We start from the raw sequence: 26,064 nt of genomic DNA, 5'->3' as shown, positions 1-26,064 counted from the left end.
TACTAATGTCAGATTGTTTTTCTGTCTCTCTCCCTTTATTATGGGTATTGCTTCAGTTGCCTAAGATAACAACCAAACTCGAAAGTTGACGATGTTGTATGGGGTTTTCTGGCGCAAGAGCACTAAAGTTACAGCACGAATGTTGAGCCCTTGAAAAAGCTGAAGACTTCAGCGATTCCTTTGGCTCCTGACTCGTTTACTGTGACAGCAGGATTCTCTCACCCACTACATTAGCTTTTAGTGGCTATACGCTCCTGACAGTGGAGTTTCCCGGCGACGGCCGTGCCACCTGTAGCGTCGAGAGCGCAACTCTGGTACTGATACAACCTATGATACAACAAGTTGGTCTTTATTCTATGATACAACTTCAGTCGACGGCGTAGAATCCAGCTGGTGCACGTATTGTTGTTATGACTGCTTGTGATTCGAAACATCTGAACCACGTGCGCCACCGTCCTGCGGGCAAACGTTCTCATACCACTGTTTTACGATGGCAAATGTGCAAGACATCGAAAACAGCCCAGGAAAAAATAGCGTGGGGACGGCGGTACTGCTGCGTCAAAGGCTATAACGGCCGTGCAGGGCTGCCTGCTCTCCGGCTCTACAGATTTCCTGGCTGGCCGTGGTTTTTTGCTCGCACTTCCTTCCTGGAGGATAGCATTAGAAATTATTGTAGTCAGTAGACTGAAGTTTTTGGTCGAGAAAGAGTCTTTGCCGGGCAGCCGACTTACATATTTTTGCAAATTGTCCATATCTTTTAGAGCTATTTATTTTGCTGTACGAAGCGTACTGCGTGGTGGCTGCAGGTGTTCTGGCTTGCATGAGTCGCTGAGCACTTCACGCTGTGTGGCTCTGCTTGGGTCCAGGTTGCCGGGTATGGTCACCCGAGTCTTGGCGGACGGAGTGGCTCAAGGTCGTGCCGGTGCCTCGGCAGTTGTATACTCTTAGACAAAGGTACCCCCCCCTTTAGAGTGTATATCTGCCACACAACAATAGTCGTCATCTGCCTTGCTTGGGTTTCCTTTCTTGAAAACGCCGCGCCCGCCACTTTCCTATTGGGAATGATATGCCATGCTGATAACGCGCATGCCGTTCGTTACTGGGAAGTACCGGGTTACTGGGTTAAAGAAAGGAAATGCGGACAAGACAGATGACGTTTATTGTTGTGTGGCAAGATACAACCCAAAGGGTGTAATTTTGTTTTAGAGTGTAAACAAAGTACTGCGCGCTTGCTTGGCAGAACATAGCAGTCTAATAACATTTTTGTGCAGGTTGTTTAAAAGAGCCTTGTAATAATTCTAAAAGATATGGCCCCTATCATCCCTGGCAAATGAGGTTTTGCAAGCGTGTCAAAACAGCACCACGGAAGGACACATTTTGTCTACAGTAACTCAAATGGTTGGATAAGAACACCTACGCCTAACGCTTAATAAGCTCAGCCATGCCTTCACACTCAATTGAGCTGCTTGATCAAAGCATAATATGATAGTTGAGTGTACTCAGGCCAGAGATACGCAGCAGTTGTGTTTGCCTTGCTGGGAGTGACACTTCGCCAGCACAGTAACACCGGCGACTTCTTTTACGCTGTGAACGTGCCCGGCAGCATAGAGTGTTTCCCCTTTACGACGAATGGCAGGGCGTATCCGACCATGTAATCTTGAGATTGGTCTGAAACCACATGGCAAAACTTGCACCATTTGTTCGTTTCAAAACAGGCATGAACATGCGATCACGTTGGCAGATCGGCGTGGGCAGCGTGAGTAGCGTGGTCCGTCAGTGTCAGTTTTGACGGAAGGTGCCGCAAGAGGCGCTGACGATCGCTGCTCGGACATGCCGCCTGGGCAGTGTCAGGAGCGTATAGTGTTGCGTTGCTGAGTTCGAGGTTGTGAGTTTGATCCGGGCCATGGCGGCCACGTTTTGATACAGGTGCAAAAAAAAAAAAAAAGCTTGTCTACTTTATTTAGGTATAGGTTAAAGAACCACAGGTGGTCAAAATTAATTCTGTTGTTCCTCACTATGGCATGCCTAATAATCAGATTGTGGTGTTTGCACATAAAACCCGAGAATATGAAACTTTAGATGATGATCGGATGTTGGGTAATCATGCGTGTCACGCAGCAAGTCACTGCGCAGACTTTCTGGCACAACAAGGAGGAAGTGGGCTCCACTAGCTGAGTAACTGATTTTATAGAACAGGCCATCTTGGATAGACAACTGACCACTGGCTTCGGGAGCACGGGCTGTGACAAAGAGAAGCTCCAAGCTTATGTCATTAAAGGGGTCCTGAGCTACTCCTAGGGCTTTGTGAAAGAAATGCAGTCCGCGGATAGCACATGCTGCTGTGAACATCTCAGCCAAGTTTTGCATTCGAGTGTGGGTGTGGAGCATGCAACTGGAGTGCGAAGTCACCTGTTTCTCAAACGCTCTCTTTTTAACAGAACTCTGCTCCTCACTCTTTTCTGGCTTCTTTATTTCATAATATGGCAAGGTTACCATACGCGGCTGCTATTGGCCAATAGCTGACATCAATGGAGAAGGGTGTTTGGATCAGTGTGCTTATTCCTACTGTTACTGGGTATATTTATTCGCTCAGCTTAACAAACAGGATGAAGTAAGTGAAAATCTGCTTTTGAATTTCGATAACTAGTTACATACTTCTAGAAGAAGACGACTATCGTCGGCCCACGTGCAACCGGCTGCATAAGAATGAAACTTTGGCCACCCTGCTTATCAGTGTTGTAGCCGTTGGGTCTCACTAATTTAAATTAGTTTTGAATGCTCAGCTAGCCTTGAACCACGTGAAACTTAAGGTTTGAACACTTGCTAGTGTGCGCTCACTCCTGGCCGCTCCTGTTTAGATGCCTTGGAAAACTTTGCTTCGTATTGAGCTATTGATAGTGCTTCAAAATGCCCAAGTTTGATGTGGCTAATATCCGTCGATCAAGCTGGTGCAGGACATTGCTGGTCTGCACCATGTAGCATGGCCAGACTGGTGCATATGAGTGCGGATGTGCACTCGGGCACTGTTGTGCACAAAGCAGACGTTGTGTATACGCACTACAGTTACATGTAGCTGTGGTCTGCTACATAGCGTAGATACCACGGCCACTGGCTGAGCGCACTGCGGCTCGTTGAGAACAACCGCATTTGGCTCAGAAGCTTTACGTTTGGTGTCTTGTAGGCACCAAAATCGGAAGTAGTGGCATCTATGTGAACATCCAAAATCAAATTTTAGCTGCCTGCCACAGTGATGTTCAGTAGGCTGAGCGTTGTTGGCACGCCCCACTCCGCCGCAGCCTTTGCAGTGCAAGGTATTGAAGAAGTGAGAGCACCGCGATGGGCATGTTTGATTGCCAATAACGCTGCTTCTGCTGAATGTATTGCAGTACATTTTGAGGTAAAGTATTTCTGAAATAGACTACCTTAACTTCAAATGCATTTCTTGACTTCAATGAAAAGTGGTTCAGGGCCCCTCTAATTTAGCAACATTCTCCCACAGTGGAGACCGCCATATTCTAATTTGATTGCTTGCTTGTTCCTAAAATAATGGAGTTCTTTGACTGCTGGGGAATGGCCAGGAAACAGCAGTTATAGAGAGTTTGGAGGGTTGAAGTGCAGTTGATGAATAATGTAGCAATTAAAAGCAAGTATGACTAAAGTGCACGGTAAGCCAACATCCTTTCATAAGTTGCTGCATTAAAGGCTTCTTGCTTTAAAGCCTCATTGGCTCGTTTTGAATTCCTCAGCTGAGGATTAACCACTACAGAGGTTGCTACAAGGGCAGTCCAGAGCAAAATGATCCAGTGCAACCAATAAGACTCTCACGAAAGGGTGATCTTTTTTGCTCTGCACTTTCAATGCCCAATTATTATGCTCTTTGCCACTGCTATTCCTTCAAGCTACTATGCAAAAGAAATTGTGCTGTTGTCATTGCGATGTCATCGTTGGCCGTGATGCCGTCATTACTTTCAGCATTGTTTTCCACCAGCCAACTGATTCTTGGCGCATTCACCATTTGGATATGTGCTCATTGTCATTGTTACATTAGGGCGATTTGTGCTGTTGATGCTATTTTCATGACCATGATGATGAATTGCACAGCAATATTCCACTTTCTTTTCAAGAACAACTTCTACGAACAACTTCTACCTTTTCAGTTGTACTTCTGCCTCTGAACCTCTTTTCATTTTCTTTACGTACTGGAACATGTCTTTGTCTAAATTCCTACTAGCTCAACTTTGCCTTAAGTTGTTTGTGATGCACTCATTGTCATCCTGATATGCTGCAGTACCGTCTGTTATGACTGCCAAAATACTTGCACAGGTGTCACCACTTTTAGAATTTGTGTGAAGTGCAAGACCTTGTACAGATCACCAGGCTCTAGTGATTTTCTGTAGCGCAGTGGTTAGCATGTCCAGCTCACAAGTACACATTGCTGCAGTGACATGAGCTCAAATCCCAGTGGCAGTAGTATTCAAAGGTTAAGTGATTATTTGGCTTGCCTCTGTGCATTTTGAACACATTTGTTGCAACAACTTGGATGTTCCACCTCAATTATGAGACCATTATATACTAGCAGTTCTATGTGCTTTAGAGATGCCTATGAGGCAAGAGTAATATTATATTGGTACATGTATTATGTAGTAATTTATTGTTTGGCTATGCAAAACAGACATGTGCTCCCTGGCACCACTTTGTTGGCCAAAATGCAGCTCTATACGTGCATAAACAGGTTTTCAGTGCCAGCAGTGTAATGGTGATGGTGGGCAAAGTTTCCATTTCTTCGCAATGTGGCAATGGGGATGAGGATGTTGAAGCAGCTTGACGGCACAATGCATAATATTGATGACAACAACAGTTGTCAGTGTATTGAAATGGATGGATGAATAGACGAAACAATCCATTGTTAAGCTTTTGAATGCTGTTGCAACAGTAAAAAATTTCTGCCAGGGACCCCAGCTGGCATGGCTGTGTGCTGACTGGCAAAGGAATAATGTTTTGTTTAGCCTACTGCCTTTCTTGGTTCTGTGTCACACTTTGTGCTTGAACTGTTTGTTTTTTTCATAACAATTTGGTTAGGTTCTGCCATGTTCAGAGAATATAGTTTCAGATATCATTTTTTGGTTCACGTTTGGTTTGACACTACAATTTGAAGACCTGTCGGAGTACAGAGACTACATTGGATGTACATTAAATAATAAACGTATTGGGAACTAACTAATAAAATATTTTTTGACAAACCTTCAAGTTGAATTAAATTCTGCATTTTTCTGTTCAGTAATTGAAGCTAAAGTATTTCCTAGTGTGTGTGTAGCATTTTTAACCCCTGTTTGTTGTGCCTCTTCGTGTGCAGAACATTAGCCTGAGCAGTGCACGGGCAGAAGGCATTCGGTGTGCACAGCTACCAATTGATGAATTTATGGAGCGCTGTGGGGGCACAGGTTGCAAGATTCTTACTGTCAACCAGGGTAGGTAACTCTGTATTTCACCTTGATCAGTCACTTTCATCCACCAAGTCTCTTTCAGTACAAGAAGAGTAAATGGTGCAAACTTCAAATTGAATGCAGTGCAAAAGTTATGGAAATACAGATCTAAATGTCAGTTCAAATAATCATGATATCCATCTATAAATTTAAAGCACCAGTGTGGGTGAGAAAGGTAAAAGATCAGGTAGGCTGTATCAATTAGCAGATGCAATGGGGTACATCAAATGTCTTGCATCTCCTGCAGAGAGGGTGTATGGGCACAAGGGTGCAAAAATGATGTAACCCAAATACACAACTTACATTTCTTCACACATTAGAAAGCTTCCATGCTTAACTCTTGTTAGAGCTAGTGGAGGTCACAGGGTCTAATTTTGCAAACGTGCTGGTTCCCTATTGGTAGTGTGCCAGTTTGTTTTGCAGAGGGTGTTTGGGCACTGCGGTATAGAAATTACTCCCTACTGGCTAAATAAAAAAAAGATACAGAAAATCGAGATGTCTGAATGCTGGGCAATAAAGGAGCGCTCTTGTGTTTAGGTTGCTTTAAGTTATCATACAATAAGTTGCTCTAGATGCTCACTCAGTACCACACCTTTTGTGCTGGAGACGATGCCTTTTGCATTGTAGAATCTCACTTGGAATAGAAGTTGCTTTGCTAAAATAGCAAAGTACATGTGGCTAGGTTAGCCAGCAGGCACTTGAAGTGGCCAGCACACAGCCACCGCGTTCATGCTCTTTTTATTGGGCAGTCATACACCAGTAATCACAGTTACCTCATACATTCATGAGCCATAATGGAATGTTTAAAGGGGCTCTGAACTGCTTTTTATCGAAGCGGAGAAATGAATTTGAGTACCTGTGCTGTTTATGAAATTTTGAGCATCTTTAGACTGCAGGGAAAAGGCTTAGTCTTTACTCATGAACTTCCTGACAATGGCACTTTGCAGTTATTAGATATCAAGATGTTTTCTAGTGGGCTGCACATTTGCTGGAAATACTCTCCACGTGCTCGTCAAGAACTCTTGCCATTTGATTCAGTGCATAGAAAGGTGGTAAAACGAGCGATTGCAACACAATACCTTGAGTCAGTGCTGGCGAAGTCTTGTGCTCACTTGGCTCAGGATAGCTTCAATTGCCAGATTGAGCACCTACAGGCGGCTGGCTTCCCTCGCTCACTTTTGACAGCTGTGTCCAAGACCCTCCTTCAGAAATTGAAAGGCAGGAAAATACCTCTGCAGGTTCTACGAACAAAAAGCCAGAAGTGGTGCCCTACGTTCACAGGGTTGCGCACAACCTGAAGAATGTGGCAAAAAAGTCCAGTGTGCCTATTGTGTTTTTCACACCATGGAAACTTGCTGGGTTGTGCCCACGCATTTCAGCACCTCCGAGGAAACCTGCCTGTGGAAAGAAGCATACCATGTCATATGTCAGAGGCACCATTGGCTTTGGGTATGAGACTCCGCTTAAGTGCAGAAAGGTATATATATCGGACAAACCGGCCGATGCGTCAACATTTCAGGCGTGGGAACATGAGCGATTTGTAGCTAACAAAGCTTCTTTTCATTTCCCTATGCATTGTAGGTCCTGCCCCTGCGAGCCAATTCTTTCCGGTATTCGAATTCTAGGCAGGAGTGGCAATGCTTTAGCCAGAGAAATCATGGAGGCATATCATATTAGTAAGAAAGAAAGCACCTGCATTAGAGATACGTTGGTTGTTTTGCATAGCAAAGAAAAGCAGTTTTTAGAAAGGATGCTGTAATCTATGCGCTTCTTGATATGATGCATTGCTTGGCTTGATGTACAGTGTGCTTGCGCGATCCTGGTCTGCTGTGTATTTAAGTAGGTGACATCTTCACAATAAAATTTAGTAGCGACTTAGCTCTCGTACTGTGCTTCCGTGTCTTTCTTTTGTCCCGTCTTGGAACTGCGCTTACCAGTATTCAGTTGTTAAGCATGAACCAACTGGCCCAGCAATAAATTTTGTTAACGTTGATTTTGGATGTTCACGTAGTCGCCACTACTTCTGATTTTGGCGCCTATGACGCGCCAAACGTAAGCCAAGCAGAGTTGTCCTCAGCTAGGAGCAGAATGTTCAGCAAGTGAACTCGTTGTGGCACCCTGCGGTGGCTGCTGTATCTACGCTACATTGTAGGCCGCAGCTACATGCAACCATGCAACTATAGGACGTATGCGCAGTGTTTGCTTTGTATGCAACAAGGCTTGACTGCGTGATTTTGCTTACATGCTCCAGTCTGGCCGTGCTATGTGATGTGGACTGGATTTGTACTGCACCATACTTGACCGATGGATAGTAGCCACATACAGCTTGCCATCAATAGCTCAGTACTATAACAATACGAAGTGAGGTCTGCCAAGGCATCTAACCAGGAGTGGGCAGGAGCAAGCATGCGCTGAAAAGCGTGTGTGTGGTCTGACCTTAAGTTTCGTTTGGTTCGAAGCTAGTTGAGTTCAAAACTAGTTGGAATTGACGAGATCCGATGACTGCGACACTGACAAGCAGGGTGGCCTAAGCTTAATTCCTACGCGGGTTGCTGTGGCCGAGCTTCAGCAGTAGACAGTCAGCTTCTTCTGGAAGTACGTAATTATTATCGAAATTTGAAAGCAGATTTTCGCTTACTTTAGCCTGTTTATTAAACTTCGTCAATAAATATACGCAGTAACACTATAAAGTGCACCAATCCAAACACCCTTCTTGATTGATGTCAGCTATTATTGGCCATTAGCAGCTGCATAATGAGAATCTGATTTATTATGAAATAAAGCATCCAGAAAGAAGTGAGGAGTAGGCTTCTGTTAAAATTAGAGTGTTTGAGAGAAGGGTGACTTCACACTCCGCTGGCGAAGCTCCACGCACCACGCACGACTGCGAAACTTGGCTGTGATGTTCACAGTAGCGTATGCTACCTGCGGACTGTATTTTTTCACCAAGCCTGAGGAGTGGTTCAGGATCTCTTTAAAGACAACGTTATGTAATTCTCAAATTCAGTTTGTGTTTATAATCATAAATATTGAAAAAGTTATCCTGTGTGCAGGAAGAATGCTTTTCATTCTGGTTTTGCAATAATACTTCTGTACCTCACGGATATCAAAACTTCTAGTTACTAATCTGTAATTTGTATATGTAACTTTTCATTTTTTTTTTATCTGACAAATCTTTTGGAAGGCACAATAAACCTGCTGTTGCTTTTGTCAGGTATAAGTGAGATCTTAGGGGCTGCTAAACCAGCTACCATTTGCATCACCAGGAACTGTATTTTGGATCAATCACTTTCAGGGATATTAGTTGCTTCCTGATAGGCTTATCCAATGGCAAGAGTGCCTATAGCTCTATTTGGGCATTGTGAAAGTATCCTTAAAAACGACTGAAAATTCAGACCCAACTTGCTACGTGATTGTATGATTGTAACACATCCTTTTCTACTACATGGTCTTTGGTAACCCAGTATGTTTCTTTGGCAACAATGCAGTAATGCAACAATGACAATGCAGTAAAACATCACATTGACAAAGTTTAAAGGGAAGCCGGAAATACTTGGTTATAGCCATTGTCTGCCCTCATTGTCAACATTGCCTGACAGAGAGTTGGGAGAATTGCCACTGAATAAGGTGAAGCCAATGCAAAAGCTTGTCATGTACCATTGAAGGACTGTGAGAGATGGTTTTCTACTATATCTTCTTCAGAAAGATGTCTGCTATCTTTAACGTAGCTATTAATGCGCATCTGTCTAAGCTGTCATTGTCCGTGCGGTAGGAGTGGCACGATAGGTCTACCTCATTCAGCACTTGTGCAGCTGTCTTGTGGCACATGCTGCCCCCAATAAACTGCTGCACATGATCACTCATATTAACTAACAGGTTTGTGGTTCCTTGGCTTGTCAGAATTTGGGAGTGTGCTGGCAGAGTGCTGCAAGCCCTCTGATTTTGCACAGTGCACAGAGTATGCAAGCGAACGCTTCTAAACGCACCCCCCAAAAAAAGCACTTCTTTATGCCTTCTCGAGTGGTGAGCCTTGTATGAAATCATAGGCATTCTGTTGCTATCTGTGACCTTCACCTGCTAAGAACTGATGCCTATTTCTCGAACTTTTGCTTTCCACCTGGTGGAATGCGAACCCGACTGGCCAACCCACTGCAGAATGTGCAGGGCACATTGTACGCTGGTGCAGCTGAATGGTTACAAGCTGCTATGAATAGCCCAAAAGACTCAGTTATTTGGTTTACATTGAATTATAAAACTCTAACCCCTTCAGGCACAAATTAATGCGGTCCTATGAAAATTCACTTTCACCACATTTCTTGCATCTTCACCATCATGAAAATTGCACAGCTGGATAACGAATTTAAGATTTCCAATTCTTCAGTGAGTTTTTTCATGTTTTCAAACTGTGGACTCCACGTGAAAACTGTACTGGAACATCAGATATGAGAAATGTAACTGTTCCATGTCTAGCATAGTTTTAAGAAACCTATCCAGCCACTCGAAAAATATGGCTAGCATAAGACATTGCAACAAACAATGAAAGAAGTGAACCAGTTACTTGACAACTTACTGACGCTGAGTGCGAACACCCAGCCGTCTACTTCATGACTCGTTTTACTAAAAACGTTTACACATATGCAAACTTTGAGGTCAGGTGCAATCAGACGTGTTTCAATATGTATGCAACAATTTTAATTAAAATGATTTGGTCACTGCTTTTTCTTTTGAGGTGCTATCTCTGGGTTAATACCAACTTGTTTTCAACGTAATTGCACATCTTATTGTGTGTCTTCTTTTTGTGCAGTCCACTTATTACCATAGCTTGGAGTACGAATGCATCTTGCACGACATTGGTGTTAATTTTCAATGAGCTCAACTGTACTAACCCTTTCAGTGTCACTGACGTACCGGTACATTCTCCACTCTCTCCTGTTGGATTTGTGCAGTAAACACAAAGTTGGCAAGCTCTCATGTAGTTTCGCAATCTGTTGTATATTTCTAGAAAAAATTCACACCGTAGCGCAAGGACCATTCATGCGTCTTTCTGCCATCGGCCGTACGTTTGTAAATCATTATATATATATTTTTTACCATGACACGGTAGCACTATCGCGGAAGCATGCTCATCAGAACGAAACTAGGTAGGAGATAGAAAATGAGAATAGTAATGTGAGTACCATACTAAGAGTGCATTTGCCATTATCCATGTCATTTTTTCCCCTTCTGAATAACCGAAAATAAACCATTCTATTTGTTTTCATAATATCCAAGAAAAAAAAAAAACCCGGCACTGAAAGGGTTAAACAAATGATAAAACCAGAAATGGGCAACTGTGCAAGGACAAACATGCAAGATGCACCTTAGCTAGATAACCCACTTTGAGAGCAACAACTGTTATTGGCTCTTTTAGCAATGAATATTGATAAACTAAGCCACAGAGCTGTTGTTATCATATTGTCTTGGTACAATAAGAAGTTGGAAGTAGAGCACCTGTACTTCCTGGAATGTTTGGGTAGCTTTACCAGGGATTGTTTCATGTTGCTGTCCAAAGAGATTGAGTATTCTGCATTGCTATCCTCATTAGACATTGTTGCTCTTGTCATGTTGTCAATCGGTTGTTGGTAGTGTTGTCCTTGTCAACTATTGCGTACCTGCCAGCTCTCAGAATTTTTCATAAAGCTTACAAATTTGGAGTCGTTCTACAATTTTACGAATGTTGCGTCAAATTCTATTAAAAATTCTGTTTGCAAAAAAGTTTCACTCATTGGTCTCCCAAGATACTGGAAATTTTCTGATGGTGAAAGAAAACCAGAGGGATAGTTGCTTCAAACAAGTTTATTCGGAAAAGCTCCCACAGCAGGCATAATTGGCTACAGCAGAGTGGTGCAAAGGTCACTGTTAACCTAAAAGCAGTGTACTGCTTGTCAGTCTGCTTTTCCAAGTTTGTTGCTGCTTGTATGCTGCATCTAAAAGTAAATCATGATTAGTCAAGTGTGCATATGTATCCCAAAAAAGCTGTGTGCTCTGACAAACGAAAGAATAAAAATAAAACTTGCAATATACTCCTTCCTCTTCTCCGGCGAGGTCGTATCTGCAGATCCTAAAGTTTACACATCTATGAATCTTAAAGTTCACAGGTTGGCGGGCATACTATTGCTGTTCTGGGTGATACTTAATGCAGTTGTGTACGACAAGAATAGTGCATCAACAACAAAGGCGTTGGAAGCAATGATATTTAAAATGTGTTGCGTACATCCTAAAACACTTCTGATTGGAATTATGCTGCAAGTTTGAATAATGTCTGCAAAATGCTGTAGTAAAATGAGTGTGAAAGTAGACGGCTGGGTGCTCTTGCTCGATATGAGTATGTCATTACATGTAGCAGTTTCACTTCTCCCATTGTTTTTCACAATGTGTTGCGCCAGGCATAATTTTCAAGTGTCTGAACAGGTGCTTTTCAAGCCTGCTAGCCTTGAAATAGTTGATATTTTCATATCTGCTCTTCCTGCAGTGAGTTTTCGCATGGACAAAACTTGACAAAACTCGTCAAATAATTAAAAATTCTTCATAGGTTCTGTAGCTGTTGGGGTGTGTGAATATCCAAACTTTCGAATAACGAAATCCTATTCAATTTGGTCTTTCTTTTGAATAGTCACTATTTATAAAAGCAAATATTTTTCTAATACTTCTCAAATATTTCAAAATGTCAACTGTGCCCAATTAAACAAGCAAACAAAAAAAAAGGAGTGAAAGTACGGTAAACTTTCACCCTTGCGGTCATAGTGTAGTCATAAAACATGAGAACTTGCGGAACAGGCTGTCACTTGGATAGCCATACTTTACAGGCTATACAGCGATCATTCGCACTCTCTGATCAGTAGTCCTGTGCATGTGAAGAAACAACTTGCTTGCTCCTAATGCTCCATCCGTGTTTTTAATAAATAAAGCTTCATAACATACTATGTAATTACAGAAACTTGCTAACTTTAAGAATACTAGGATGTGAGCATAACTTTATATTAATTGGGATAAGGGTTATTCATTATTCGAAAACTATTTGAAACTTATTCTATATTCGGTTCAATTTGCTTCTGGCACCATTTGCTTCGGTCTCAACAATCACTATTTGCACACCCCTTGTAGCTGTACGCTTTTTATCATTCTGAAGATGCGAAAAATGCAGTGAAAGTAAGATTTGTCGATTTAATCAACAGAAATATTTGGCACCAAAAGAGTTAATGTCTTTCTAAGTGGCCTCTGCAAATTTCTTTTTGCAGACTTTGGAGTTAAAGCTTAAACAACCCTCTTATTGAAACAGGGCACTAAAACAAACTGTTATGGATGAAGCGTGTTTATTTTCAAGTCAGGCTGAGTGATTGGAATTGCTCAGGCTGGTATTCAGGTCTTGTCTTCTTTGTTTTATATATTATGCACTTTTGTGTCACTGTTACATTACAACACATTATTTTATGTTTAGGCGATGCGTAGTCACATTTCTGGCTAAGCGTTCACATTTTTATTGAATTTTCACATCACTTATTTGTGAAGGGGATCATGGTCACTGACCAAGTCTGATGTATAATCCGACGTTTCGGAACCGCGTACGGGTTCTTTGTTCACTGAGTTGGACAGGACTGAATCCTATCGTCGACTTCACCCAGATCACCGCTCTACCGACTATCAGGCTACCTTCACCAGGTGTTGAGCCCTCTTGCTGGTAAGACCTCGACGTAGGTTGAAAACTCATCCGCATTTGTAGCAAAGATAAAGGACATCGCGCTGAGTGAAGATGACGCCATGGTCTCATTCGACATCACATCGCTTTTCACTAGTGTCCCAGTGGATTTGGCGGTAGCCATGTGCAAAGAAGCCCTAGAAGCAGACAGTGGTCTTCCTGGTCGCACGCCCTTGGAGGTCCCCAAACTTAGCGAGCTGCTGTGGTTTTGTCTAAACAACACATATTTTTCTTATGGTGGCAGCCTTTATCAGCAAATGCATGGCACAGCGATGGGGGCGTCAATATCGGTCACCACAACCAATCTAGTAATGGAAGCCTTGGAAAGGAAGGTGCTGGCCACATTCAACCCGGCACCTAAAGTTTTTTATCGTTACGTGGATGACTGCTTCTGTATTTTGGAGAAGCAAGACATCCAACTCTTCCTGGACTGCCTGAACACCCAGAATGTGCACATTCATTTCACCGTTCCCCGCAGGGGCGTCTGCGTCAGCAGGCGTTTGGTGTGTTGCGACACCACGGACCCGAGCACACGAGGGTTGGACCCTCCCGCGTGTAGCCGTGCGCGGCTTAGCCGTGTCCGGGGAAAGGGGGATCCTGGGGGTTGAGCCGATGCCGGGTGTTTGGACCTTTAAGGCCCCCCGGCGGAGGCAACACACTTCTTTGGCCTCTGCTTCACGTAGACGGCACCCCCGGACTGACCCACCCGGGGGAAATCGGCAGTCGCCTTTTCCTGTCCTCCTCTCCAATCTTCGTCTTTCTCTCTCGCCTTTTTCATCTTTCCTGTCTTCTCATCATTTCTCCTCACTTCCTAGTTTCCCGGCGGCAAGGGTTAACCTTGTGTAGCTAGCCAGCCTTGGTTATGCTGTATTTGGTTATAGCAGCGATGTACGGCTGGCGTTGGCAGGGTTTCTCCAGCAGGAACTTCTGTCACGTCCCCCTGTTGGGCTCCATGGTGGGTGGTCGGCATCGCGGCCGAAAACCCAACTGTACCTATGGAAAACGCGTTTCCTAAACTGCCTGATCGCCCTCAGAAACGAGGGCGCACCGAAGAAGTATTTCAGTTTTTCGGACGCAAAGTCCACAATTTTCCTCGTTTTCATGTGATCCACACAGAAAAACCAGCTAAACAAGTCCGAACAATCTCCCCCTTCCTTGTATCTAAGACACTTACCGAAGTTTTTGGCCCAGGTTATAAGGCGTCGAGGATGGCTAGCGGTGACCTCCTCTTGGAGCTCCGCGATCTGAAACAATTTGAGAAACTGCCAAAACTAGTATCATTTGGGGAGACCCAAGTAGTAGTAACCCCGCACCGCACGATGAATACCACCCGCGGCGTTGTCTCGGACGATGATTTGCTGGAGCTCACTGAGGCTGAACTCTTGGAGGGCTTCAGTGAACAAAATGTCATAAATGTCAAAAGAATCAAGATAAGGCGCGAGGGTAAAGAAATTGCGACCAAGCACCTAATTCTCACCTTCAATTCAAGTGTCCTGCCCGAATCAATCGAGGCCGGGTACATCAAGCTCCGTGTAAGACCGTATGTGCCGAATCCCTTGAGATGTTTCAAATGCCAACGTTTTGGCCACAGCTCGCAGAGCTGCCGAGGCCGCCAAACATGTGCGAAATGCAGTGCCCTTGAACACGCAACTGAAGAATGTAAGAACTCTCTACACTGTGTAAACTGTGATGGGGATCACGCCGCGTACTCACGATCGTGCCCCTCCTGGAAGAAGGAAAAAGAAATTGTAACCATAAAAGTAAAAGAGAATATAACGTTCAAAGAGGCACGAAGGCGGGTAGCATACCTGCCAAAGAAAAGCTTTGCCGAAGTGGCGCGCCAGGGGGCAGCGTCACAACGGCCTCCGGCGGCTGTCCGACCCACAAGCAGTGAGTCGGCAGTCACGCCATCTGCCCCCGCGACGGTTGCAGCTAGCGCTGCTCCGTCAACCGAGGAGAAGGAACCATCAACCCCGAAGGTGGGCGCAGCCGAGGCTGCCTCAACTTCCCAGGTCCCTTCCTGCGCTGGCAACGGCCGGCGTAGCCAAATCCCTCTGGGAGCCCCATCGACCTCCGGGCTGGTGGGCGCAGGGGTCTTGCCCTCCAAGGCGGGACTCCCTCTGAAAGCTTCCCGCTCGCAAGAGCACGTGTCCGGCGCCTCACAAGAGGCAATGGACACTACACCCATCCTCAAGGCGCACCAAGCGCCTAAGGAGCGGCGAGGCTCCCTCGAACGCTCCAAAAAGAACAAAACCCCTATTACAGGGCCTCGAAAGGGTTCTGTAATCTAAGGCATCCCGTCCGTTTCCGTAAACGCAGCACCAATTTATTTTAAATATGGATACACAAATCATTCAATGGAACATTAGAGGTCTCCTTACAAACCTTGATGATTTGCAAGAACTCATCCACAAACATAATCCAAAAGTGCTGTGTTTACAGGAAACACATTTAAAATCCAGACACGCAAACTTTCTCCGTACGTATGTTACGTTTCGCAAAGATCGCGATGATGCCGTCGCATCATCGGGTGGTGTTGCGATTCTCACTCATAAAAGTATAGCATGTCAACCTTTACAGCTTCGAACGCCCCTTGAAGCAGTGGCGGTGCGAGTTGTTCTGCTAAACAAACTCATCACTATTTGCTCGCTTTATATACCCCCACATTACAAATTAACTAAACATGAATTTCAGTCCTTTATAGATGAACTGCCAGAACCCTATGTTGTTCTTGGCGACTTCAATGCGCACAGCTCCCTGTGGGGCGACTCTCGTATAGATGCGCGAGGTCGTCTTGTTGAACAGTTCCTTTTTTCTTGTGGTGCGTGCCTTTTGAATAAGAAGGAACCCACATATTACTCTCTAGCAAACCGATCCTTTTCGTCAATAGATCTTAGTATAGTCTCCCCGTCTCTACTGCTTGAACTCGAATGGGAAGTTGCCAACAATCCTTACGGCAGCGACCACTTCCCTATACTGCTAAGATCACCTAAAGAAAACGAATATCCACCACACGCTCCTAGGTGGAAGATTGAGACGGCTGATTGGGAGAAATTTCGATCTCTTACTAGTATCTCATGGGCTGACATGTCTTCGTTAGAAATTGATGCTGCAGTGGAGTTTTTCACAGCCTTCATAATAGATGCCGCATCTAAATGCATATCACAAGTAAATGGCCTCTCGTGCAAACGGCGCGTCCCGTGGTGGACCGACGATTGTAGGATCGCACGTAAAAAACAAAACAAAGCGTGGGGGTTGCTACGCGCCTCCCCCACTGCGGAGAATCTCATCAATTTTAAGAAAGTAAAATCACAAGGCAGGCGAACCCGCCGACAGGCCAGAAGAGACAGTTGGCAGAAGTTTTTAACGGGTATAAACACGTATACAGATGAGGCCAAAGTCTGGAACAGGGTAAATAGCATAAGAGGGCGACAAACATACTCCCTCCCTTTGGTAAACACACAAGGCGATACACTGCAAGACCAGGCTGATGCTCTCGGTGAACACTTCGAGCACGTGTCTCGCTCCAGTCACTATTCAGAGAACTTTTTTAAATATAAAGAAATAGAAGAACTCAAGCCTCTCAATCGGAAATGCACGCCAAACGATCCTTATAATCGCCCTTTTACGATTGCCGAACTTAAAGCCTCCTTGTCAGTATGTCGGAGCTCTGCACCGGGCCCCGATAGAATCATGTATGATGTGCTTAAACACCTGCAATCCGACGCACAAATCACACTACTTACACTTTTCAATGCTATCTGGGCTGCTGGTTATCTCCCATCGAAGTGGAAGGAGGCTATTGTGATCCCTATATTGAAGCATGGTAAAGACACTTCATTGCTCACTAGCTACCGTCCCATAGCGCTTACAAGCTGCCTCTGTAAGCTTTTCGAAAAAATGATCAATCGCCGTCTGATACATCTCCTAGAGTCTAGTAAAATGCTTGACCCATTTCAATGCGGTTTTAGGGAAGGGCGATCTACAACCGACCATCTCGTGCGCATCGAAGCGAGCATTCGCGATGCCTTCGTACACAAACAATCTTTCTTATCTGTATTTCTGGATATGGAAAAAGCATACGACACAACCTGGCGGTACGGAATCCTGCGCGACCTTTCGGTGCTGGGCATCCGCGGCAATATGTTAACTATCATAGAGAGCTACCTAGAGAACCGTACATTTCGGGTGAAAATAGGTCCTGCACTGTCGCGTACATTCATACAAGAAACTGGGGTACCCCAGGGTGGCGTACTCAGCTGCACGCTCTTTGTCGTAAAGATGAACACGCTTCGGGCATCATTACCACCAGCTATTTTTTACTCCGTCTATGTAGACGATATACAAATAGGCTTCAAATCCTGCAACCTCACAGTCTGCGAGAGACAGGTACAGCAGGCCTTAAACAAGGTGTCCATGTGGGCAGACCAAAATGGATTTAAAATCAACCCCCAGAAAAGTTCCTGCGTTCTCTTCACAAGAAAGAGAGGCCTAGTCCCAGATCCTTTTCTAGAGCTGGGCGGACAACAAATTCCTTTTAACAAAGAGCACAAATTTCTAGGTGTTATACTTGACTCCAAACTTACCTTCATTCCACACCTAAAATATCTAAAAACAAAATGTCTAAAAACAATGAACCTACTTAAAATCCTATCCCACACAACATGGGGTAGCGACAGGAAATGCCTGTTGAATCTTTACAGGAGCCTAGTTCGATCACGAATAGATTATGGTGCCGTAGTATATCACTCTGCCGCCCCGAGTGCACTAAAGATGTTAGACCCCGTTCACCATCTGGGAATCCGCCTGGCCACTGGCGCATTTAGAACAAGCCCTGTTGAAAGTCTGTATGTCGAGTCCGATGAGTGGTCACTCCATTTTCGGAGAACATACATCAGCTTCAACTACTTCCTGAAAGTGCGCTCTAATAAGGAACATCCGTGTTTCACAACCGTTAACGAATTGTCGTGTGAAACACTTTTTCATAATAGACCCTCTTTGAGATTACCTTTCTCAATACGTGTAAGAGAACTTGGCGAAGAAATGGACGTCCCATTTCTCGAACATCGCCTAATGCCTACAGTTAAGCTAATACCGCCCTGGCAGTGGCAGGTGATAGAATGTGACGTATCGTTCCTAAAGGTCACAAAGCACGCTCCTGAGCTTGAAATTATCATGCATTTCCGGGAGCTTCAATTGAAGTACTCCTGCTACGAATATTACACAGACGCGTCCAAATCCCATGCTGGCGTATCCTACGCTGCTGTTGGTCACTCGCTTTCTGAATCTGACGTGCTGAACCCCTTAACGAGTATCTTCACTGCAGAAACATATGCCGTACTTTCTGCAGTAAAACATATAAATAAATTAAAACTCGACAGAGCAATAGTATTTACAGACTCGTTAAGCCTTGTAAAAGCGCTGAATTCTCTACAAAAGCATACAAATCCTGTTTTCATAGAACTTTACTCGCTCTTATGCAATATTTATCTATCACACAGACACGTAGTAATATGCTGGGTGCCTGGCCATAGAGGAATCGAGGGAAATGTGCTTGCTGACGAGATGGCCAAATCAATGGCATCGCAGGGTACTCGTTCTGCTGCAGTCCCTGCTACAGACATGAAGCCTTTCCTAAGAAACAAACTCCGAAGCCACTGGCAACGCTTGTGGGACCCAGAAACGAGCAATAAGCTTCACGTAATTAAGCCTAAGTTAGGTTTCTGGCAGCCAACAACGAAAACACGAAGAACAGATGTCCTATTCACTAGACTGAGAATAGGACACACATTTGGCACTCACAACTTTCTCTTGTCCGGTAATGATCGCCACTCCAACCTGCGGCAGATGTGGCGATCGGCTGACCGTCCTCCATGTCTTGCTGGAGTGCCGGGAAGCCGAAAGAGACAGGAGGAAACATTTCTCGTTTGCATACCGCCATTGTATTCCCCTGCATCCGGCTATGTTTCTTGGTGAAGAACCGCTTTTTAAGACCACAGCAGTCCTCGCTTTCTTAAAAGATGTTGTACTACATGTTATAAGCCCATTCATTTCGTAGCGCGTCCTCTTTCCGTAGGATATCGCTAGGATAGATTCTCTGTATAGCACATGCCTCTCGGCCCTTGCGTTTCAAGGGCTCTGGCGAGGCAGTAGTGCTTTTAGACAATTTTAGCATCTCGCATATTTTATATAATGCATCATTATTTCTTAATGCATTTTAGTGATCATAGTACACGTCATTAATCATTGCCATAATTTTATTACGTGTAATTTTTATGCAATTTGCACCAACTCTTTTAGGCCCCTTTACAGCCACGTCTCATTAAATTCACAAAACCCATCAGACCACGACATATTCAATACCACTAGCATGGCGCTCTTTGGCCACACCTGGCCCTTGCGCCATTAAACCACAAACATCATCATCATCATCATTCATTTCACCGTTGAACACTAGAGGGACGACTTGTTGCCTTTCTTGGATGTACTGGTTCGTCGGGATGGGGGCACTCTCGCCTTCTCAGTATACAGGAAGCTTACACACACAGGTCGTTACCTCAGGTTTAATTCTTGTCATCCTGTCGGCCACAGGACGTCCGTAGTGTCGTCCCTGACAACATGCGCCGTATGCGTCTGCTCAGGCGACGATGCACTGAACAAGGAATCACGGACGACCCACCGTGAGCTAACCCGCAGTGGCTACCCTAGTCGTTTCATATGCATGACCGAGAAGTGGATATTAGAGCCAAGCTCGGAGAACAACACGACAATCTGTGCACGTGCAGCCATCCCTTACGTCCAAGGAATCAGCGAGGCACTGTCGCACATATTTTCAAAATACGACTTGCGCATTGCCCACATCCCGACCAGCAAGCTTCGGAACCAGCTAATGAATGTGAAAGACAAGTTACCTGTTGAATCATTCCCAGGAGTCGTGTATAAGATACAATGCGCTGATTGCCACAAAGTATATATTGGTGAAACAGGGAAGTTCTCCAGGTGCTTCAAGGACCATAAATGTGACGTAAGAAATAATAGTCACACGACGAACACCATTGCCGAGCAATGCGCAGGAACATAATCACAAGATTGACTCGGACAAAGCCACTGTTGTTGCCAAAGAAAAGAACATGTCATCCCGACGGCTGCTAGAATCTCTAATCATTCAATCGACGCCAGCTACGATGAACCGGACACCAGGGACTATGCCTGCCATTTACGCTCGTTCGTTATGTCACATGCTGGCTATATAAGTGACGACGATTTCCTGTCCCACTCGGTGAACAAGGAACCCGTACGCGGTTCCGAAACGTTGGATTATACAGCAGACTTGGTCAGTGACCGTGATCCCCTTCATTTCCATGCCTGACCAGACGAACTTTCGTTGAACCCTTGATTGTATCACTTATTTGTGTGCGTTACTAGGCTCATACACCGTGTGTACCAGGTTGTGCATAATCTTTATGAGAAGTTTGCTTTGATATCTCTAAATGCAGACTGTAAGTGTACTTTACATTAGGTGACAAGCATATGGTGGTTGCTGCAATCTAATATACAGCTGTTTGCAGGATGTTGTGGATTTTGTTTTATGTTCTTTCAACAGTGTTCGACATCTTGTTGAGTGTACACGAGACTCAAGGGGACTGGGCCAACTCCTTGGCAAAAGTAATTCCCAAAAGGACAGGTCTTAGGAAGAAGCAGTCTTCCTGGTAAGTGTCTTGTGGTGTTGGTTGTGTTGTTTTCAGTTGCACAAATGCTATATACCTTGTATCTTCTTATTGTACATTTGATGCAAAGGCATAGGCTGGGCTCATGCAGAAGTTCCTTGCAGTACATTATTATGTTTCTTCATTTGAATGAGGGCTGTAAAGCCTATGTGCTAGTCATTGTTGAACACCTTATTTGCTACAGCACTTATATTAAAATTTAGCACCAGTAAGTGTTAAATCAAAATTTTTTTCCTGCTTTGCTCTTTTGTGTTTTGGCAAATGAGAAATCGTTGCAAGTAGGAAGCTACCCTGATTTATGTGCTCCGAGAAATTGAAACAGAAAGCACTGTCAAACTCTGCCAGACTACTTGGTGCAGTATCACATTTGCAGAAGCTCTGTCCCTGTAGTTTTCTCTCCGTTGCCATAAAAAGCTGTCTTTGAGTTTGTTATACTATTATCAGAGGGAAACCTCCTGCTGTATTTGTTGATTCAGTTTCTCTCCAAAATCAGAAGGTGACTTTGCGTTTTCTTAACGCTGTTAACTTTTCATAGTCAAAATGAACTCTGTTAATGAGATCATCGCATCCTCTGTTGTGCACTCATTATATGTCGACGATTTGCAAGTGGGTTGCCGCGCTTCAAATCTACCTACCTGCAAAAGACAACTACAAATAACGATATATAATCTCACACAATGGGCTGACAAAAATGGTTTATGTTTTTCAACACACAAAATTGTTACAGTTCTCTTTTCCGAGAAGTGAGGGTTACACTGCACTCCAGAGGTACGATCGGAGATCGTTGTTTGGTGCATTCGTTTGGTTACCAGCGCGCGCAATTGGCCTACTCCGCGCCGACGTCACCAGCCGCGGGGTGCGGCCACATTTTTGGTGACGTCAAAATGACGACATGCTCCTGTCAATCATCGTGCAACCGAGCACGTCGTCTGCTAGGCGCCATACCTGACGGGAGTTGGGAAGTTTGGAGTGATCACACGCTCATTACGAGACCGGCTTCGCATGGCGCATCTGGCAGATTGGATTGGATTGGATCCAATCGGCGGCTGCGGAATGGTACATTCGGATCAAATTCATAGTTTAATTCGAGAAAATGGCGCTTGCGTTGGGAACTTAGGTTGTTGTGCTGGCATTGTTCGAAGAGGAAGGAGAGTGGGTGGCGGTGCGAAACGCGTTTGAAGTGGCAGAAAGCGAATTCCGGCATCGCTTTCGTTTCTCGGAACAAATAGTGCGTTGGTTGTACAGCGAAATCGACCCCATCATCGGTGCCAGGGAGCCACTGGAATGTTGTTGCTGGTTCTTGAAAAGTGCGCCACTGTTCCTGTCGTTCCCTTTTTTCTTTTTTCTTCTCGCTGTGCATGACACCACCTAGGGATGATGCAGAGAAACTAATAGGTATAAATTGCAGTAGTCACATGTACTTCTATTTGAACACATGTTTAAGCTTGAGAAGAAAAGAATACATTTTTTAGATAAAGATTTTACTCATTGGAAGACGAGAAACATCTTGTTATGTAGTATACTGTCTTCAAGCAGATGACAAATGAGGGAAGTAAACTTCCGGGGAGTTCACCGCTTGCCGATTGGCTGCTCTCTCCGCCCTGTTCTCAGAAATTTTGCATACTGCCACTTTGTGCCATTGCAGCAACCGAACAGAACGCGTATCAAACAAAGATCTCCGATCGGGCCCAAGTTCTCACATTGTATGGTACAACGTTGCTGGTCAAAGAAGGCTACAAATTTTTCGGCATAACTTTTGACACAAAACTGAATTTCCTGGCCCACATAAATGCAACTAAAATTAAAGCAAATAAAGCACTAAATATCATTAAGGTTTTATTGCACAAGCACTGGGGATCTGACCGAACATGTCTATTACATACATACCGGTCTCTTGTACGTAGCATCCTCGACTACGGTAGTCTAGTTTATTGTGCAGCTAGGCAGTCCTACGTTAAGCAACTTGATCCAGTTCACAGTCTCGGCCTACGACTGGCGACCAGTGCCTACAGAACATCACCTGTCCAAAGTTTATACGTTGACTGCAATGAGCCATCCTTACAGCACCGCAGAGCACTACTTACACTTTCCTACGGACTAAGAATTTGCTCATCACCACAACATACATGCTACAGCATCGTAGCACAGTGCAAATCGCGGGTACACTATACAAACAAACCGAACGTGATTTGGCCACTTACCTTAAGACACGAAGAATACTCTCAGACTTGTGAAGTTCCTCATGAGGTCCTGCAGGTTGCTGAAAGGCTACCAAGATTTCCCCCATGGTTCAACTTTTTACAGCTATGTGACTGGACACTAACACATTTAAAGAAAAAAGACATTCCACAAGAACACACAATACAAGAGTTCCGAGCTATTTAAGAAAAATATAAAAATTACACGGAATTTTACACTGATGGCTCCAACACACAAGAATATGTAGGTGTCGGAATAATAACGAAAAATTGGGAAAATAGCATTCGGATAAATAATTTTTCTTCAGTCTTTACCGCCGAAGTTTTTGTGATATGGACGGCAGTAAAAAAAATTACCGCTGACAAGCAGATGAATGCTATCATATAGACCGATTCGTTAAGCGCACTCAGAGCTCTAACCCTTAACTCCATGTCTGAACCCCTGCTTGGCGATATCCTAAACATGTTGGCCTCTAATGAATGCGGAAGAACCATACGATTCTGCTCTGTCCCAAGCCATGTTGGGATACCAGGGAATGAAGCAGCAGATAGATGCACGTCCATGGCAGCACATAAAGGCATAACGCAAACGCTTCCATACAAAGACAGTATCCGAGTGATTCATAAGGCCCTGGCATCAATGTGGCAACTAGAATGGGACTCTTGCTTAAATAACAAGTTACACACAATAAAACCCCTGCTTGGTGAGTGGAAGTCGTGCAGTCATCAGCAACGCTTCTATGAGGTGATCCTATGTTGACTTCGAATAGGGCATACACACCTGACACACAATTTTCTACTTCAAAACGAAAAGCCGGCAACTTGTGAGAAGTGCCATGAGCCACTCACAGTAATGCATAATATAATGACATGTCCACATACTGAAACAAAGAGACGGAAGCTTTTACAGAATCTCTATAACTTACACATACCTTTACACCCCGCCTCAATACTCGGAGATGAACCGCTAGTGCCCTTCACTGACTTGTTGAGCTCTTTAGAAGAAATCGGTTTTTTGCACAGACTCTAAACTAACGCAGCTTTCTCTGCTTTAACATTTGATTTCTCAATATCTTGTGGCTGGCGCAGCATGACCTTAGTCGCTTTTGCGCCGTTAAACCCAAATTAACTAACTTAACACTGTTAACATTGTTTAACTTGCTGGGAAAGACATGATATTGTATTTGAATTGTGTTGTCACTAGTTACATTACTGGTGGCTTAGACAGTGAATTTACCTCAGCAGTACACACTGAGCTTGTTTAGTATTATATTAGTTTTGTGTGCGTCATGTTAAACATCAGTGCTTTCTAAATAATATAGTAAGGGATATTGTAATTGCATGGGTGACAGTGTTATTGTTAGAATTTACTGAATGTAGAACAATAGCAGCTGATCAATGAGCAAAAAGCTGTCCTGAGAAACAAGTAAAAATCTTCCTTTGCATGTGTGTCTTGTTTTGGCATGTACAATTGACTTGATCGAAATATCTGGTGGGTCGAAATAAACAAGATGCAGAAAAAACGTCAAAACACACTGCTGATTAATTTGGCAGTGCTTGCACGATTATAACACGCCCCTGAATCAAACACGCGCTCACTTTTTATGTGTTCGAAGTAGAAAATTAATGTAGAGATAACAATAAAGCTCTTAAACAAAGTAGAAATCTAACCTGCATCTGATTTTTTAGCAAAAGAAATGGGCAAGGCTCTAATATGTGTTGCACATTAGCGACTGGCTTCCGAAAGCCAGCTTACGAGTGCCATGAACATGGTTTCTGACCTGATATTCTTGGAAAAAAAAAAAAGAGGCGTGCATTAGAATAAGGTAAACACGGTAATAAGACATTATGGGCTACCGTTATTACTGCTTCAAATCTCCCTAGGGCAGGATGAAAATAGGCTTTTTTCTATGGCACATGACGTGTGTTCAATGCATTGACTATCCCATGAGGTCTGCTGAGACAAACACTGCCAGTAAAGAGGTCACTATTGGGGTCACCATTGAGGTCTGGTTTGTGTGCATGCTGACTGGTCAAGTTTTGGATTATCAGGCGAAGGCAAATTTTAGGCTCGAAATAGCAAAAGTTTGGGTCCATAGGAATGCATGGGTGCTGGCTGGGACCTTCGCTTGGGATCTGAATTAACCGTAGGCAAATTAATAAAAGTCTACCTTATATATATATATATATATAAAGTGATTTGCCAGCTCTTTTCTCTTTGAATAAAGAGCATGACATGATTCTGAACTTTGGCTTTTCTTTCTTCCAGACAGGCTGTGAAACAACAAATCAAGTTTTGGAAGGAATGTTCATCGCGCACACATCACATTTCCTTTGGGAGGCTGTTTTTGTCAGCTTTCTTGGCTTTACCTCAATGATGTAAATAGTGTATACTAGAGAGCTTGTGAAGTACTGTTGGAGAAATACCTAGATTATGGCTGGTGGTTATTGGGAGTTATTTCATATTAACTTTAGGTAGTTTTAGAGCACATTTGGGTTTATGAAAACAAGCTCAAGAGCTTGTGCCTGTTGATTGTGTATGTGTTGTTTAATTACAAGAAGCTGAAATAGCATTTTATTATACAATCATTTTTTTATTACTGCATTGTGCCAAGGAGTGACTGTGAACTGAAGAATTGGTGCAGGTAGCCAGTGATACCTCTGTGTCAGCATTGTGGTAAACAGTGTAACTACTTCCTTTTTTGTTTGTTTCGTGCCTTTGTGTACATTATTACAATATACACATTCATGTCATTAGCTGCACTTATGAGTCCGCAACTAAGAAGTTGTGAAAATTGCAGTGGAATCATAGTAATTAATGCACACATATTTCAGACTCATATATCCATAATTTGAAAAGCCTCTCTGCTCTCGTCTGCTCTCCTCACAGTTGTATGCATCTCTGTGGGGAAAAGAAGCTC

At 43.9% G+C, this 26,064-nt stretch overlaps 1 protein-coding gene across 2 annotated transcripts in view; it reads left to right on the top strand.

Moving 5' to 3' along the window:
- LOC126546171 (tRNA methyltransferase 10 homolog B-like) overlaps window positions 1-25,840 on the top strand; it is a 57,047-nt gene extending 31,207 nt beyond the window's left edge. For both annotated transcript variants that reach the window (XM_055062119.1, XM_055062120.2), the window contains exons 7-9: window positions 5,354-5,468; window positions 20,822-20,927; window positions 25,413-25,840. In XM_055062119.1, coding sequence (XP_054918094.1) covers window positions 5,354-5,468; window positions 20,822-20,927; window position 25,413 — 222 coding nt within the window. In that variant the 3' untranslated portion in view covers window positions 25,414-25,840. The remainder of the gene's footprint in view (window positions 1-5,353; window positions 5,469-20,821; window positions 20,928-25,412) is intronic.
- Window positions 25,841-26,064: the final 224 nt, after the last annotated feature.

Source organism: Dermacentor andersoni, chromosome 1 (assembly GCF_023375885.2).
Source record: "Dermacentor andersoni chromosome 1, qqDerAnde1_hic_scaffold, whole genome shotgun sequence".
Taxonomy (NCBI): Eukaryota; Metazoa; Arthropoda; class Arachnida; order Ixodida; family Ixodidae; genus Dermacentor; species Dermacentor andersoni.
Note: the sequence above shows the minus strand (reverse complement) of the source record. Positions and strands in the feature narration are given on the sequence as shown.